Raw genomic sequence first — 12723 nt, 5'->3', positions numbered from 1 at the left:
AATGAGGCCAAGGTAACTACATCTGGGTAATTTGGGGAGAAGGTAGCTATAACCATAAACAAGCAAACCGTGAAGAGCTGGTTAAGGGGTATGTAGAGATGGAGGGAGGTACATTTGATATCCAGAGACAAGAGGACATCCACATGGAACCATAAAATAAGCCCTCCCTCAGCACCTCAAAAACAAGTCCACATTACTTTAATTTGGTTACCTGTAACAATACTATATTATTTCTTTCACTTATACAATGTTTTAAACTTACGGTCTGTCCTCAACCAAGTGGTCAGGGACTTTTAGAAGCACATAATCACACGAAAGAACTAGTATCATTAGTTAGTCCCTGGCTATTACATTATTTACCATCCCAAGGGCTTCACTGTGATTTGGTATTTGATGGCTAAGTACAGAAGGGTCTGTCATTTGGCTGTGTGTGGACTATGACTACATCAACACAGGGATGTACAAGCTACCTGAGCACCACTGCACCGGCACTAGTAGGAGAGCACTGAGCCAAAAGGTCCCCAGCGGCTGCCACATAGTCTCTGCCCATCCTGAGTGAAGCTGTACACTTGGCTCAAAGGCCCTGCTGATCCACCGAGAGGGCACAAGGGGGCATGAGGGAAATGGCTGAACTCCAACAAATCACTTTATGCAGGACTGAATCCCCAACACACATCAGAGGAGACAATTAAACGAGGCAGAGTGGACTTAAAGGTAAAATGTCATCCCCCAACATGCCTGTGATGACGAGTTTTGCTTTACACAAGCCTTTTTAAGTAAATTATATTAATTACCAACATTCAAAAACATCCAACATTCAAGGGTTCTGAATCTCGTTTATTAGATAGCACAGAAATAACAGGTCTAGATTATATTACAAAAAGAGCTCAAACTGTTCAGATACAGCAACTGGGCTTGCTAGGAGACAGAAGGGGGAATTCTTCAGACTACTGTACAGGGACACAAAGACTCCTCATCCTAAACAAAGTATTAAGGTACATAGACAAGTTTCTTGTAAAACAGAAAACAGAGAAATCCACAGTAACTCTAACACATCCCTTAAGGAATAAGCATGTATTTGTAGGAAGCAAACAAAGCTTTCCATAGAGAAACCACTTTCACAGGATGATTAGGTGGACCTGCAATGAAGAAAATACATTTCAACAGATGGGTTCAGACTTACACCAAGTTTTCACTGAAATACTTTAAAAAAAAGACCCTTCTCTGTATCAGAAGAATTTTTAAAAAATACATCACGGATAAAATAAATGTCAGAAAAGGTCCAAGTCCTATTCAGAGACATACATTTGCAAATTAATATAAATTTTAAAGTTTGACAACAAAAATATCATTTGGAACTACCTAGAATAGGCCAAGCTAAGTTCGTGTTCTGCTTTAGTGCATTACATTGAAATGAATCTCATTCTCACTATAATTTTTTTCTTTTTAACCTTAATCACGAGCGGCTGGTCAACTGAAATGGACATGAGAACTATATAAATGTCAGAGAAATATGTAAACCTCATTAATGTTTCCAAAAATTCATTTAGGGATAGAAACAGGTCCAAATAGATGCCTGTCTAAATGCACTGCAATTACGTTACAATTATTTTTCCAAATACACAGATATGCTCTGTCTTTTCTCAGCTCATTACTGACTCAAACAATTTGCCCTTCTGGGATCAATTGTTTGCTAATAAATAATTGTTTACAGTCACAAAATTATATTAGGAGGTTTTCTTATTAGTTTTCCTTCTGCACCCTAATAAGATTGAAAACTAGCTGATTCCCAAGAGTCTAACCTTAACCTCGCTTTGTTTAACAGCCCAGGAAATGATGAACCATCTGCTTCAGAAAATAATGGACGGCCAAGAGGAAATATTGTTTAATTGTAGATTAACCTCCTCATGAAGCAGTCTGAAGCAGCTTTAGAATTAGCAACTATAACCAGCAAAAGAAACAAATGGCTCATGAGCGTTTTCCTCTACCATTTAAGGTCCAGAAAGAATGCAAAGGGATTTTGATTACATTTATTTACAAACATTTATTTCCACAGTGGAAACAAAAAATCATCAAGGTCAAAACTGATTCTCAAAACTGCAGTCACTGCCCTCCAATTTTGTTTGCCCAAATACCTTTAATGCAGCAAACCATCAAACCATCTCATGCACTTAAGAAAGTGTTTATTTAAAAAAAAAAAATTCAAAAACCTCTTTTCCATTATTTTCAGGTTGTTATAATATTAAAATTAGCATTTTCCCTGGTTTCTTTAATAGTAATAAATCCACCATTGGGGAGTACGAATTGTTTTATTATCATCAACATGGCACTTAAGTAAATGAAATCTTGTCAAGTACATGGTGACCTACAAGTTCAAAAGAAAAAAAGAACAGCATGAGATCAAAATGGCCAGCCAGGACAGGAGATACAAAAGTGACAGATTAAATGCAAACACAGCCCTTTATCCAACAGGCTTCACATGCTAAGACTTTTCTAAAGTCAAACCTATAAAAGCATATCTGATATGGAATATTTAATACTCTGCCCCCTCTCAGAGGCTCAACCAATCAGCAAAGGTACCACACCCAATTTAACTCAGCAAAGTATAAGAATCCTGAAAACATTCAGTTATTCCACAAATATGTATCAAGAACTTCCTTTAAGGGCCTGGGGAGAGGGGACAGGGAACTGGGCAAACACACTTGGGGTAGATATTTTATAGTTTAACACATGCCGAAGTATCAGATTTCCCTTAAGCCTGGTGGAGGTAATTAAATAAAAAGCTTTGCCCTGTTGGTATCAAAAAATGTAAATGACTCTTCTCAGTCAACAGTTACAACCAAGAACCAAAGACGTCTACGAAAATTTCAAAACTAAGGAAATTTGCAATTCCAGGCAAGGCCATATTACTCTGGGTTTCCAATAAGACCTGAAGGTCACTTACTTTGTGTTAATATTAAAGAAACAACCTCTGTGGAGAGGAAAGATTTTTGGCAGTTCAAATTCTTAAACATCTTAAATAGAATTTACTAAAATAAATTATTCTTGAATTCCTCAACTTAATTTTGAAGCAATGAGCTGGTAATAACTCCAGAGATTCAAATAATAGAGCCTATTCAAGAAGAATGAGAGTTTGACATTCTTCTGTACAAAACAACTAGGCACAATTTTATCCATCAGACGTCTATCAACCTACGGATATTGAAAGCTTGGGAGAACATGATAACATCAACTCCAACCCTACAGTCAGCTGTAATATCGAGCAGGCATCAACAATGCTATTCATGAATTTAGAAAAATTAATAAATCCTGGGTTGAATGCAAGAAAAGGCTCAAATACAGGTGAAGCATACTCACTTGGGTTTTGTTTCTGCATCTGTCACTTGGCGAATGAAGATACCATCTTCAGGATGTTCCGTGTCATCCATTTCATACATATATGATGATGCTATTGCAAGTGTAGTCCCATCATTACTGAAGGCAAGTGATGCGATGCTCGTGGGGTACCGATGGAATTGGCACAGTCGCTTTTTGTTAAATGGATCCCAAATATTTACAAAGCCATCAGAACCACCTGGAAGTAATTTCAAAATAGTTAAAATGGTTCTTAACACCAGACACAGAAATAACCATTATCTTAACAGTTAATTTTTAAGGTCATGAAAATTACATTTCCATAAAGCATTGTATAGATTTTTTCTCACTAAATACCATAAAAAGCAAGCACCAAATAATATAATAATTAAATATAGGTCAGCATGCCATACTTTACCTGTGGCAAATGTATTGTGGATATTGTGAAAAGAAATGGCATTGACTGGGTAAATCTGCTCAATATTATTTTCTTTTAGTCTGTGACATTTGAAGGCATACTTCTTCTTCTGTACCTCAGGGCTTGGGTCCAAATACTCAACTGCCACTCGGCCTTCAATAGAGCTTAATACATAACCCTGCCAAGAGAGAACCAGAGGGAAAAAATGGTAAATTCCAGCTTCCAAAAACAAGGTGCTAATTCCCAAATTCAACCCACACTAAAGAGTGATTATTTCAGAAATGAGAAGTACAGCAGGCTTTAATGAAGCGTTTAGGCTGTACTAACATAGTTACGATGACTTTAAAAAGAAAATAAGACTGGCATCACTTGCTTTCCTCATAGGTACCAGGGCCTTGCACATTACAATAAAAAATGTCTAGTTATTTCATCAAACCTAAATTTAAAGTGTTTTAGTGTCGCTTATTTGTTGTCCTGTTGTCCTGCCCAGCAGACTCAAATTTGTTCCCTCAGTTAAAATATATTCTTCTATGTTCTGTGCCTCTTCATCACGAACAACTGTTAAGAATTGTGTTTCCTTCATTGGGGGTATCAATAATCCAAATAAACTGGAACACCAGTCTTCCATCTCAGTCATGCTACTTCTTACATTTAGTACAGTAAGTCAGGTTTGCACAAGGACTTTCAGGGACATTCAAAAGTGGTTTACAATTTCAAACGTTTTCTCATCTTTCCTTGAAATGACAATATCTTAAAAAATAAGAGAGAACACACCAAATACAAAATCTATGATTTTTTAATCCTTCAAGGTATGAAAAAGATTTATTCCTGAAAACTGTTTATGAAGAAATAGGTCAGTCAGTAAAATCCGACTTTTTAACTGCCATTACAAAGTAGAAATAATCTTATAGAAAATATTAGATATAATGGCATTAAAATAATGTTCACAATGTAAGCATATTTTAATCACATATTTAAATCTCTAAAGTTTCACATAACTGCAATTCTTTATCTTCAATGGAAACTTCCAATTTCCTAAAAAAAGGAACTGTGATCACCATTTGAGGTACTGGCCTTTGCAGGTTAAAAAGCCAAGAGAATAACATACCTGCTTCAAGTTCTACAACCACCAAAGGACAGCCATAAGATACCAAAGACACCTTCTATTTTTAATGACTTTTCCTCTTGCAAAATTTCTATTGCAACTGACCACACCACCATCTCCTCTTAAAACTTTAAGGACCTGAGGGAGGAGGGAGATCACTAACAAACAGGCTAATCTTATTTAGCGATGGAAGGGCACCCTGTACATCCATCATAAGAGGGGCCCTGCCTCTGTAACCTCAGTTGAGTTTAAGAAAAAAAAAAAAACAAAGTTCTATTGTCAAACTGGGGAAAGAACTCTATAAGCATTAGGGTTACAAAAAGGCAAAAAGAAAACAGCAAATTCCATAAGCTTAAAATCCAGATACAAATTTCAATTCAGCATTTTGTAAACTGAAATATCTGCAAAGCCCTCTTTGATTCTGTATACCTATGAAGCATCCTGGACCAGGATCAACAAAAGATCAGAAGACCTCCTCTATTCAAACCACTTCCTGAGCACATTACTTGGTCTCTCTGAACATCAAGGTCGTCTCTAAAATGGGGGTTAACGCACTTCCTTTTAACACATGGCTGTCAAAAATATCAAGGAATACACCTAACAGCAAATCCTAAATCACTACTGAAAAAAAAAAAAAAGAAGGCTTTAGGGGATAGTGGCCAAATCATTATAATATAAGATCATATTATTTTCAAATTCCAGAAAGAAGAGGGAGTATAGTTCAGTACCTGCTTGTTTGGAAACGCTCGTATGCAGCGAGTCTGGTATTTCAGGCTGGACTCCCTGCGCTGCTGCACATAACCCATGTTCCGTAAGTCCCACACCAACACTCTGCGGCCTGCTGTTCCCACAATCAGCCGGTCTCCAGAGACTGAGAGGGTATATACCTTTTAAGAAAGACCAAAACTTGCTAAAAATCACCTACTTGCCTAAAAATGGCATTTTGCCCCAAAATAAAGTCCATCTGATCATAAAACCATAAAAAATTAGCTGACTGAATTCCCCAATCACAAGTAACAATTTTAGATACTGCAATTATTTAAACCAAGTTTGCACAAAATAGCACACCCATGATGCTCTTCATACTTCACCAAGCATCATATAATGTACATTCTAAGTAATTCTGTAAAGGAGCTTTTGAAGTCTTAATTCTCTCCATTACTAAAACAAATTAAACTATTTTTCCCAGCCTTCATGTTTCATTTAGAGACAACATAAAAGTGTAAAAAAAATTCAAGGAGGAGATAATAAAGCCATAAAATAATTCAAGGTAGAGTTTAATGGGTTTCTGGCTTTTCATAAAACAATCATTTTCAAAATTATTTTTCTATAATCACCTTTTAGAATATTTCATTTTGCAACTCTAAAAATCTTGATTTTTTTTTTCCCCCAGTTGTTACATGGAATAAATAGGCCTTTCCAGGAAGAGTGAGGGAGCCACCACTAATTAGATGTTTAGTAGCCTTTGGTGGCATATAAACTCAAAATTAAAAGACAAGACAGTGGTCTGACACACATACAACAAAGTAATTCTTGTGCCCTTACGTAATACTACACATTCAAGACAGAAGTTCAACATTAGGGAAAATTTTTAAAAGTAGTGTATCCCCTCTTTTTCTCCTCATAATGCCTTTCTTCAATATTAAACTTTCCACAAAAATTCCTTTATAATAAATCATAGAATTTCCTACAAGCGAACATTTAGTGGTTTATTTGTAAATATAATGTTACTTGGAAACAAAACAGAGGTAGCCAACTCATTAAAAAGGTGGCAAAAAAAAAATATTCTCCTGATCATGTTCAGTCACTTTTTAAAAATCTAGACTTGCGATTCACAACTGTGCTCTATTATTTTCAATTAATAAGGAACTCTAATCTGACTTAGCATTTTCAAACCTGAAGAACTGCCATAAAAAAATGTAGAGGCCCCATGGCAAGGTAAGATGTCTATGCAACATTTAATACTTAAGCCATATGTTGTTAATAATCACTAGTATGTTAACCACATACCATCAGCTGAAGAAGAATCAAGTTACCAGCTGTAACAACGCCATGCCCCACCCCTCTCTAGAATCTGGCCCTAAAATTCAACAATTAATGTGACCAAGGGAAAAATAAGGAATTAAAATTAAGATTCAAAACAACAGATTTAATATAAGCAGATTTAAATGTGAGAAATGTTGTTAAGATTTATCATAGCTTACTCAGAAAACAAAATGTTTGCAGTGAAATGAAAATTAATCTAAGATGTATAAAGTACCAAACTTCAAAAATAGAGAATCCAGAAAGAGATCGATTTATAATGGTATAATCATACTGGGAATTTTATCTTAAATCTTTACTATATAGGTGACACACAAGCTTCTAATAGTGCTTTCTATCCCCACTGATCATAAATCAAGTGAAACCACTGTCATGCTACTGACTAGGTATATACATTTATCAAAGAAAGTATTAAAAAAAGTGACATAATGAACCTTGCTGAACCAATAAGCAGCTTGATTCAGTGTGGCTGTCCATTATATGATATTCTGTCAGCAATTTATCACAGTTCTTAACATGTTACATACAACCATAAATCAAAACTAGAAACAATGCAATTATTTTATTCTGAACAAAGGTCTTGCCAGGAGTAGATTCGACTGTGATGTGACAAAAATAATGGCTTTTTGGATGCACTATTGTATATAATGATGGCTAACAGGAATTGAATAGTATATTTACGCTGAGGAAATAGACTCAAGTGAGGGATGCCTTTAAACTGCTAAAACAATCAATCTTTAAAATTAACTACCACCTGATAAAGTCTGATGAGGATACAGAAGGAATGCTCAATTACACTTTCATCATACAGATCAAAAGGTTAGAATAATACACAAAGTTTCGGTTTTAAAAAGCTTTGTTCGCTAAGAGCCTTGAAACTACATCTATCAGTATTAAAAAATAAATATATAAACAGTAGAAGCCAGGGAACATAAAACACCTTTCTCACTGAACTTGAAATGATAACCCATTTTGCCCTCTCAACAGTCAACTCAAAAGAAACCTCAGATAACAAATGAAAATAAGTGATGCTCCATCCAATTTTCTGGTTTGGGATGGAGTGTCAATTTAAGACAATCGAACAGTCTGCTAAATGACTTCTCTGAAAAGGCAGTGAGTTGCTTCTCAATTCTGCGATTTAAAGCATTAACAATACATGGAAGCAAATATAACAACTGACAAATAAAAGTTGGCCCCAAATCCCAAAGTTAATTTTCTTTTGCATTAAAGCATTTCTATGTAGCTGGATTTATAAAATCGACTGTCAACTTTTTCCCCCCCATGTTGACTTTTCACCTTTAAATTCAACCAACATAGTCAGCAATCATGCATCAAGACAAAAATCACCCCAAAACCATCAACTCCTGCAATGAATATAAAGAGCCTACCTTTTCAGGCTGAGAGAAGGTCCCGGCATTACAAGGAGTTCTGGGATCCCACAATTTAACTGTCTGATCCCAACTTCCAGTGACCATCACATTCACTTCTGGACAGTATTCAACACATCTGATAGGGGCATCATGGGTCCCAACAAGATTTTCTATAGGAAAAAAAAAGTGGGGGGGAATCCCCAACATCTACCTTACTACCTTTACTAAAGATTCCTAAAATAAACAATTAAAAGAAACATTCATTCAACTGTAATCAATTTGCCTCATCCAACCCCATGGAAATGACTACAGACAGAAAAATCTCTCCATGACTACAAAGTTATCCACTCCTCTCTGTTCACCTTACAGTGCACACTTCACATGACTCACTAGTATGGCACATACCAAAGGCTGTCTTGAATTTCAGATTACATTAAAGCAGTGGCATGTCTGTTATCTTCCTCATTTGATTCTAGATTTCCTATCAAGAACTGCGTTTAACTCTGTGATCTCTGCCGGTATCTAGTGCAAGCTCTGGTACAGGCTAGGTGCTCAAGAAACATCTGTTGAATGAACAAATGAATGGAGAACTCTGGTCTTCTGGATCAACAACATTTATGTTGAACATTAAGCCAATGCTGCTAAGAAACTTATTTACATGGCTAAAGGGTTATGAGAACTGGGAGTGAAGTCCTCTCATTATTCTACTTGGTTCCACTGTGGTTCAAATTTTCAATAGACATTTTCCTTCTTTTCAATTTGAACCTTCCCACCATATCTCATTTATTCCTTCAACATCTACTACATACCAGAATCTGTGCCAACTGCTAAGGATATAGGAAGGAACAATATATGGTCCTGACCTTCAAACAGTAAGGTTAGTCTCAGCACTCTGGGAGGCCAAGGTGGGCGGATCACAAGATCAAGAGTTCAAGACTATCCTGGTCAACATAGTGAAACCCCGCCTCTACTAAAAAATACAAAAAATAGCCGAGCATGGTGGCACACACCTATAGTCCCAGCTACTCGGGCGGCTGAGGCAGGAGAATTGCCTGAATGCGGGAGGCAGAGGCTGTGGTGAGCCAAGATCACACTACAGCACTCCAGCCTGGGCAACAGAGCGAGACTCCATCTCAAAAAAAAAAAAAAAAAGAAAGAAAGAAAGAAAGGATTTCATGAAGTTTGGCAGTGACTTTCACAGAATAAACAGCTAATTCTCTATGTAACACTGAAAATCGAGAAGTTTGCTTTTCAGTGTTTCTCCCTACCCCCCAAGTTTCTGAACAAATAGAACCTAGATCTCCAAGCTTACTTATTACACAGAGTAAGCTACTGGCAAACAAAACCAAATACCTGCAGTATAAGTTACAGATGAAAGTAACTTTCATGCAAAAGCCTCTTCTAATTGGGTGCTTAGTTTTTTTGACAAAATGTGGCCATCCTCCAACCATTCTCCCGTTGCTCAACTCATCTTCTATCTAGTCATATCTCCGTACCAACCTATCTCCTTAGGATATCTGTGTCTGATGAATATACATGCAAACAAATGCTCAGCTAGACAGCTCTATGCATGTGGGTTCCATTCCAATCTCTACACTGTCCCAATGTCACCAAAAAAATTTGAGTAAGTCATTTCATATCTGGACCTCTAAGAAATTACTTAACTGAAAGGAAATGTATCTAGTTACTCACTCAAAAACTGCAACTGAAACATATTTTGCTAAATAACTATAACAAACACAATTAATATAGACATGATTGCCTATTTTTTGTGAAGTTTTAAATCTACCTTTAGCTTCTGAAAACTAAATTAGTTTCTGAAAACTGAACTCTCAAAACATCAGCACTGTAGTGGAAAATCCTAATGAAACGTTGGCCAGTCTGGGATCCAGCCCACTTCTAAGAACAAAATAAAGGCCAAATACTTAAGTGTCAATGTATGTAAACACTGACAATGGTGACCACAACTGGCTTTCCTGCAAAAAAATATATGCATAATGTTCTGTAATCAGTAACTCAATGGTTATCATTTAAACAAAAAAATCCTAAATTCAAGCTACCTGTACTTAAGCAACTTGGTAACTAAGCAATTTAGGAACTACTCTTCCTACACAAACATTTATACTTTAGGACACCAGTCAAGAAAACAAACTGGTAAAGATATTGTCACATTACCTTGATCAGTGTTCAAATCATGCATTTTCAATTGATGATCTAGTCCTCCACTCCAGGCATGCGTTGGATCCTATAAAACAGTTTTGAACCATTTAAAAACTAGAACTTTTGAAAGGGTTTCAACGTTCTTATTTCTACAAGCAAGTGTTCAGTTTATGCTGAGGATATGCACTGGGCTCAACTATTCATGGTAAACAAACCAAAAAACAGCACAAAAAAGCAAGTGGTCACTAAACTCCTGTGTCAGGAAATTAAAGGAGGGCTGCTTTATTCTAGCCAACACGCTAGCTGAGGGTAAACATACATTTCCCCTAAACGGTTTCGTTCAGTACGGCAGCCAAAACAGTATTGTTGCAAATATAATGATCATTTATGTTCAGAAAGTTTACAGAGTTACTCCACAAGCCTTTAATGGAAAGGGGAAACGGAGTTTCCAATGTCTGCATATCCCCAAACCTAAAACGGTACCGGTTCAAGGCAGGTGCTCCTGAAAAGCTAAAGAACTGTCTAAACAACCCCACCGACAGACGCCTCTACCCAGCCCTGGAAAAGAAACGCTCCTAACGTGGAGAATCGTAACACAGGAAGAGGGCCGGAGCGGGGCGGGAGGGCACCTACGTAGAAGGCGCAGTCCAGGACAGCGCCGGTGTGCTGGTACTTGAGCCGCATGGAGTTGGCCGGCACATCGTAGAGGCGCACGGACGTGTCCCAGGAGGAGACAAGCAGGAACTGGGAGGTGTTGGGGCTGAACTTCACCGAGGAGATGCCATCCTCGGGTGGCTGGTTTAGCTTGAACTCGTTAGAACCGGTCATCTGCAGAACAGGGGCCCAGTCAGAGTCCCCAAGGGTCCCGCGGGCTGGGGCTGCGCACGGATAGCCTGGCGGTGGGGAACCCCAGAGGGAGGGGCCGAGACGACGACCGCGAGGAGTCTCTGCGCCTGCGCCGAGCACTAGCCCGCCAAGGTCGGAACTCGTCCCCTCATCCGGCCCTCGCCGCGCCCAAACCGGCCCGGCAGGCACCGCAGTCCCCCTAAACCCAGCCCGGCCTGCAGCGATGCCCGGACCCCAGACCGTTCCCTTTCCCTTCTCCCGGGTCCCGTCGGCCCGGACACTCCTAAAAATATAAGGGAAAACAATAGAAATGAAACGGGATCCCCTGCGAACGGAACGGCCCTGCCAGTTGCAGACCCGGGAAGTCCCTGGAGAGTCCGCTCCCGCACACGGTCGCCTCGCCTCCCTACCTTGGGCTCCCCTCAGAAACAACGTTTCCACTACTCGCCGCTCGCTACCACCGCCGCCGCCGCCTCCTTGCTTCCCTCAGAGCACTCGCAGGCTAGGCGAAGGAGGCGCAGAGGAAGCTCCAGCGTAGACCTGCCATTGGCTGATTTCAAACGCCAACGACTCAGTCTAGGCGGCCGATTGGTCCGCTCAGCTGCCCAGCATCGGTCAACCCAGTCATCCTGTTCCGGCTCAAAGGGAAACCGCTGCTTTTCCGATCACGTGGGCTCATTTTACCACTTCGCTGAGGCAACGGCGTTCGAGCTGGACGCGTGGAAACTACAACTCCCAAGGACCATCGCGCCAAGGCTCTGTTCACGCCCTCTCCTGCCCGCGTATGGCATTCTGGGAAATGTAGTTTTCGTGGGGGGGGGGCTGACGCTCTGCCCGCCCTCTGCATAGAAAGCGGGAAAGATCTTTACAGCTCTGTCTGTGGCGCCCTCCCCTTTAAGTTAGTCTCTGAAACACAAGAATCCCATTTTGGTCAATAATTCCATAGTGCTAAAGTTTTCTCCCTATCCCTGGATGTGCACACGCCCGTGAAGCTAACGAAAAGTTGATGTAGAGAAGAAAATATTTGCTCTACTCAATTAACTGCATTATTTTGCCTTGATTTTTTTTTCTCATTTCTTTGGAGTTTCCACCTATAAACCAGCGTCTCTCATTTCCCATTGTCTCAAGTTCTACTGAAGAAACCCGTTCATATTTATATTATGCTTTATCTCTCCACCCCATCTTTCCACAAACATTTATTGAGCCTCCGCTGGTGCCAGGCCTGGTGAGAGGCTCTGGAAAGATGCATGTAAACAGACCAGCCTTTGCCCTGGAGGAACCCCCCTTCAGAAGGGTGAACAGCCTGGGAGACGGTACTCTGCAATGTGTTAAAGCTCCCACAGCTTCTTTTAGAGCTGCTTATTGAAGGATCCTAAAACAACAGCTACAAGCCTATCCCCTTCCACTCTGTCCTGCCACTCCCCAAA

The 12723-nt window shown here is 39.3% G+C and overlaps 1 protein-coding gene across 2 annotated transcripts; it reads right to left on the bottom strand.

Moving 5' to 3' along the window:
* Positions 1-816: 816 nt before the first annotated feature.
* On the bottom strand, positions 817-11946 carry BUB3 (BUB3 mitotic checkpoint protein). 2 transcript variants are annotated; one of them, XM_050802698.1, is made up of 8 exons: positions 11707-11946; positions 11084-11278; positions 10466-10535; positions 8309-8460; positions 5606-5764; positions 3773-3950; positions 3358-3574; positions 817-2365 (listed from the first exon to the last, which is right to left on the bottom strand). In XM_050802698.1, exons 2-8 carry the CDS (start codon positions 11276-11278, stop codon positions 2350-2352), a joined length of 987 nt encoding a protein of 328 aa, XP_050658655.1. In that variant the 5' UTR covers positions 11707-11946; the 3' UTR covers positions 817-2349. The 2 variants fall into 2 exon arrangements, with proteins under 2 accessions (XP_050658655.1, XP_050658656.1); XM_050802699.1 differs by having other exon boundaries at positions 817-1139.
* Between the last annotated feature and the right edge of the window lie 777 nt (positions 11947-12723).

Source organism: Macaca thibetana, chromosome 9 (genome assembly GCF_024542745.1).
Source record: "Macaca thibetana thibetana isolate TM-01 chromosome 9, ASM2454274v1, whole genome shotgun sequence".
Classification (NCBI taxonomy): domain Eukaryota; kingdom Metazoa; phylum Chordata; class Mammalia; order Primates; family Cercopithecidae; genus Macaca; species Macaca thibetana.
The sequence above is the reverse complement of the archived record's forward strand: the minus strand, read 5'-3'. Positions and strand labels throughout refer to the sequence as shown.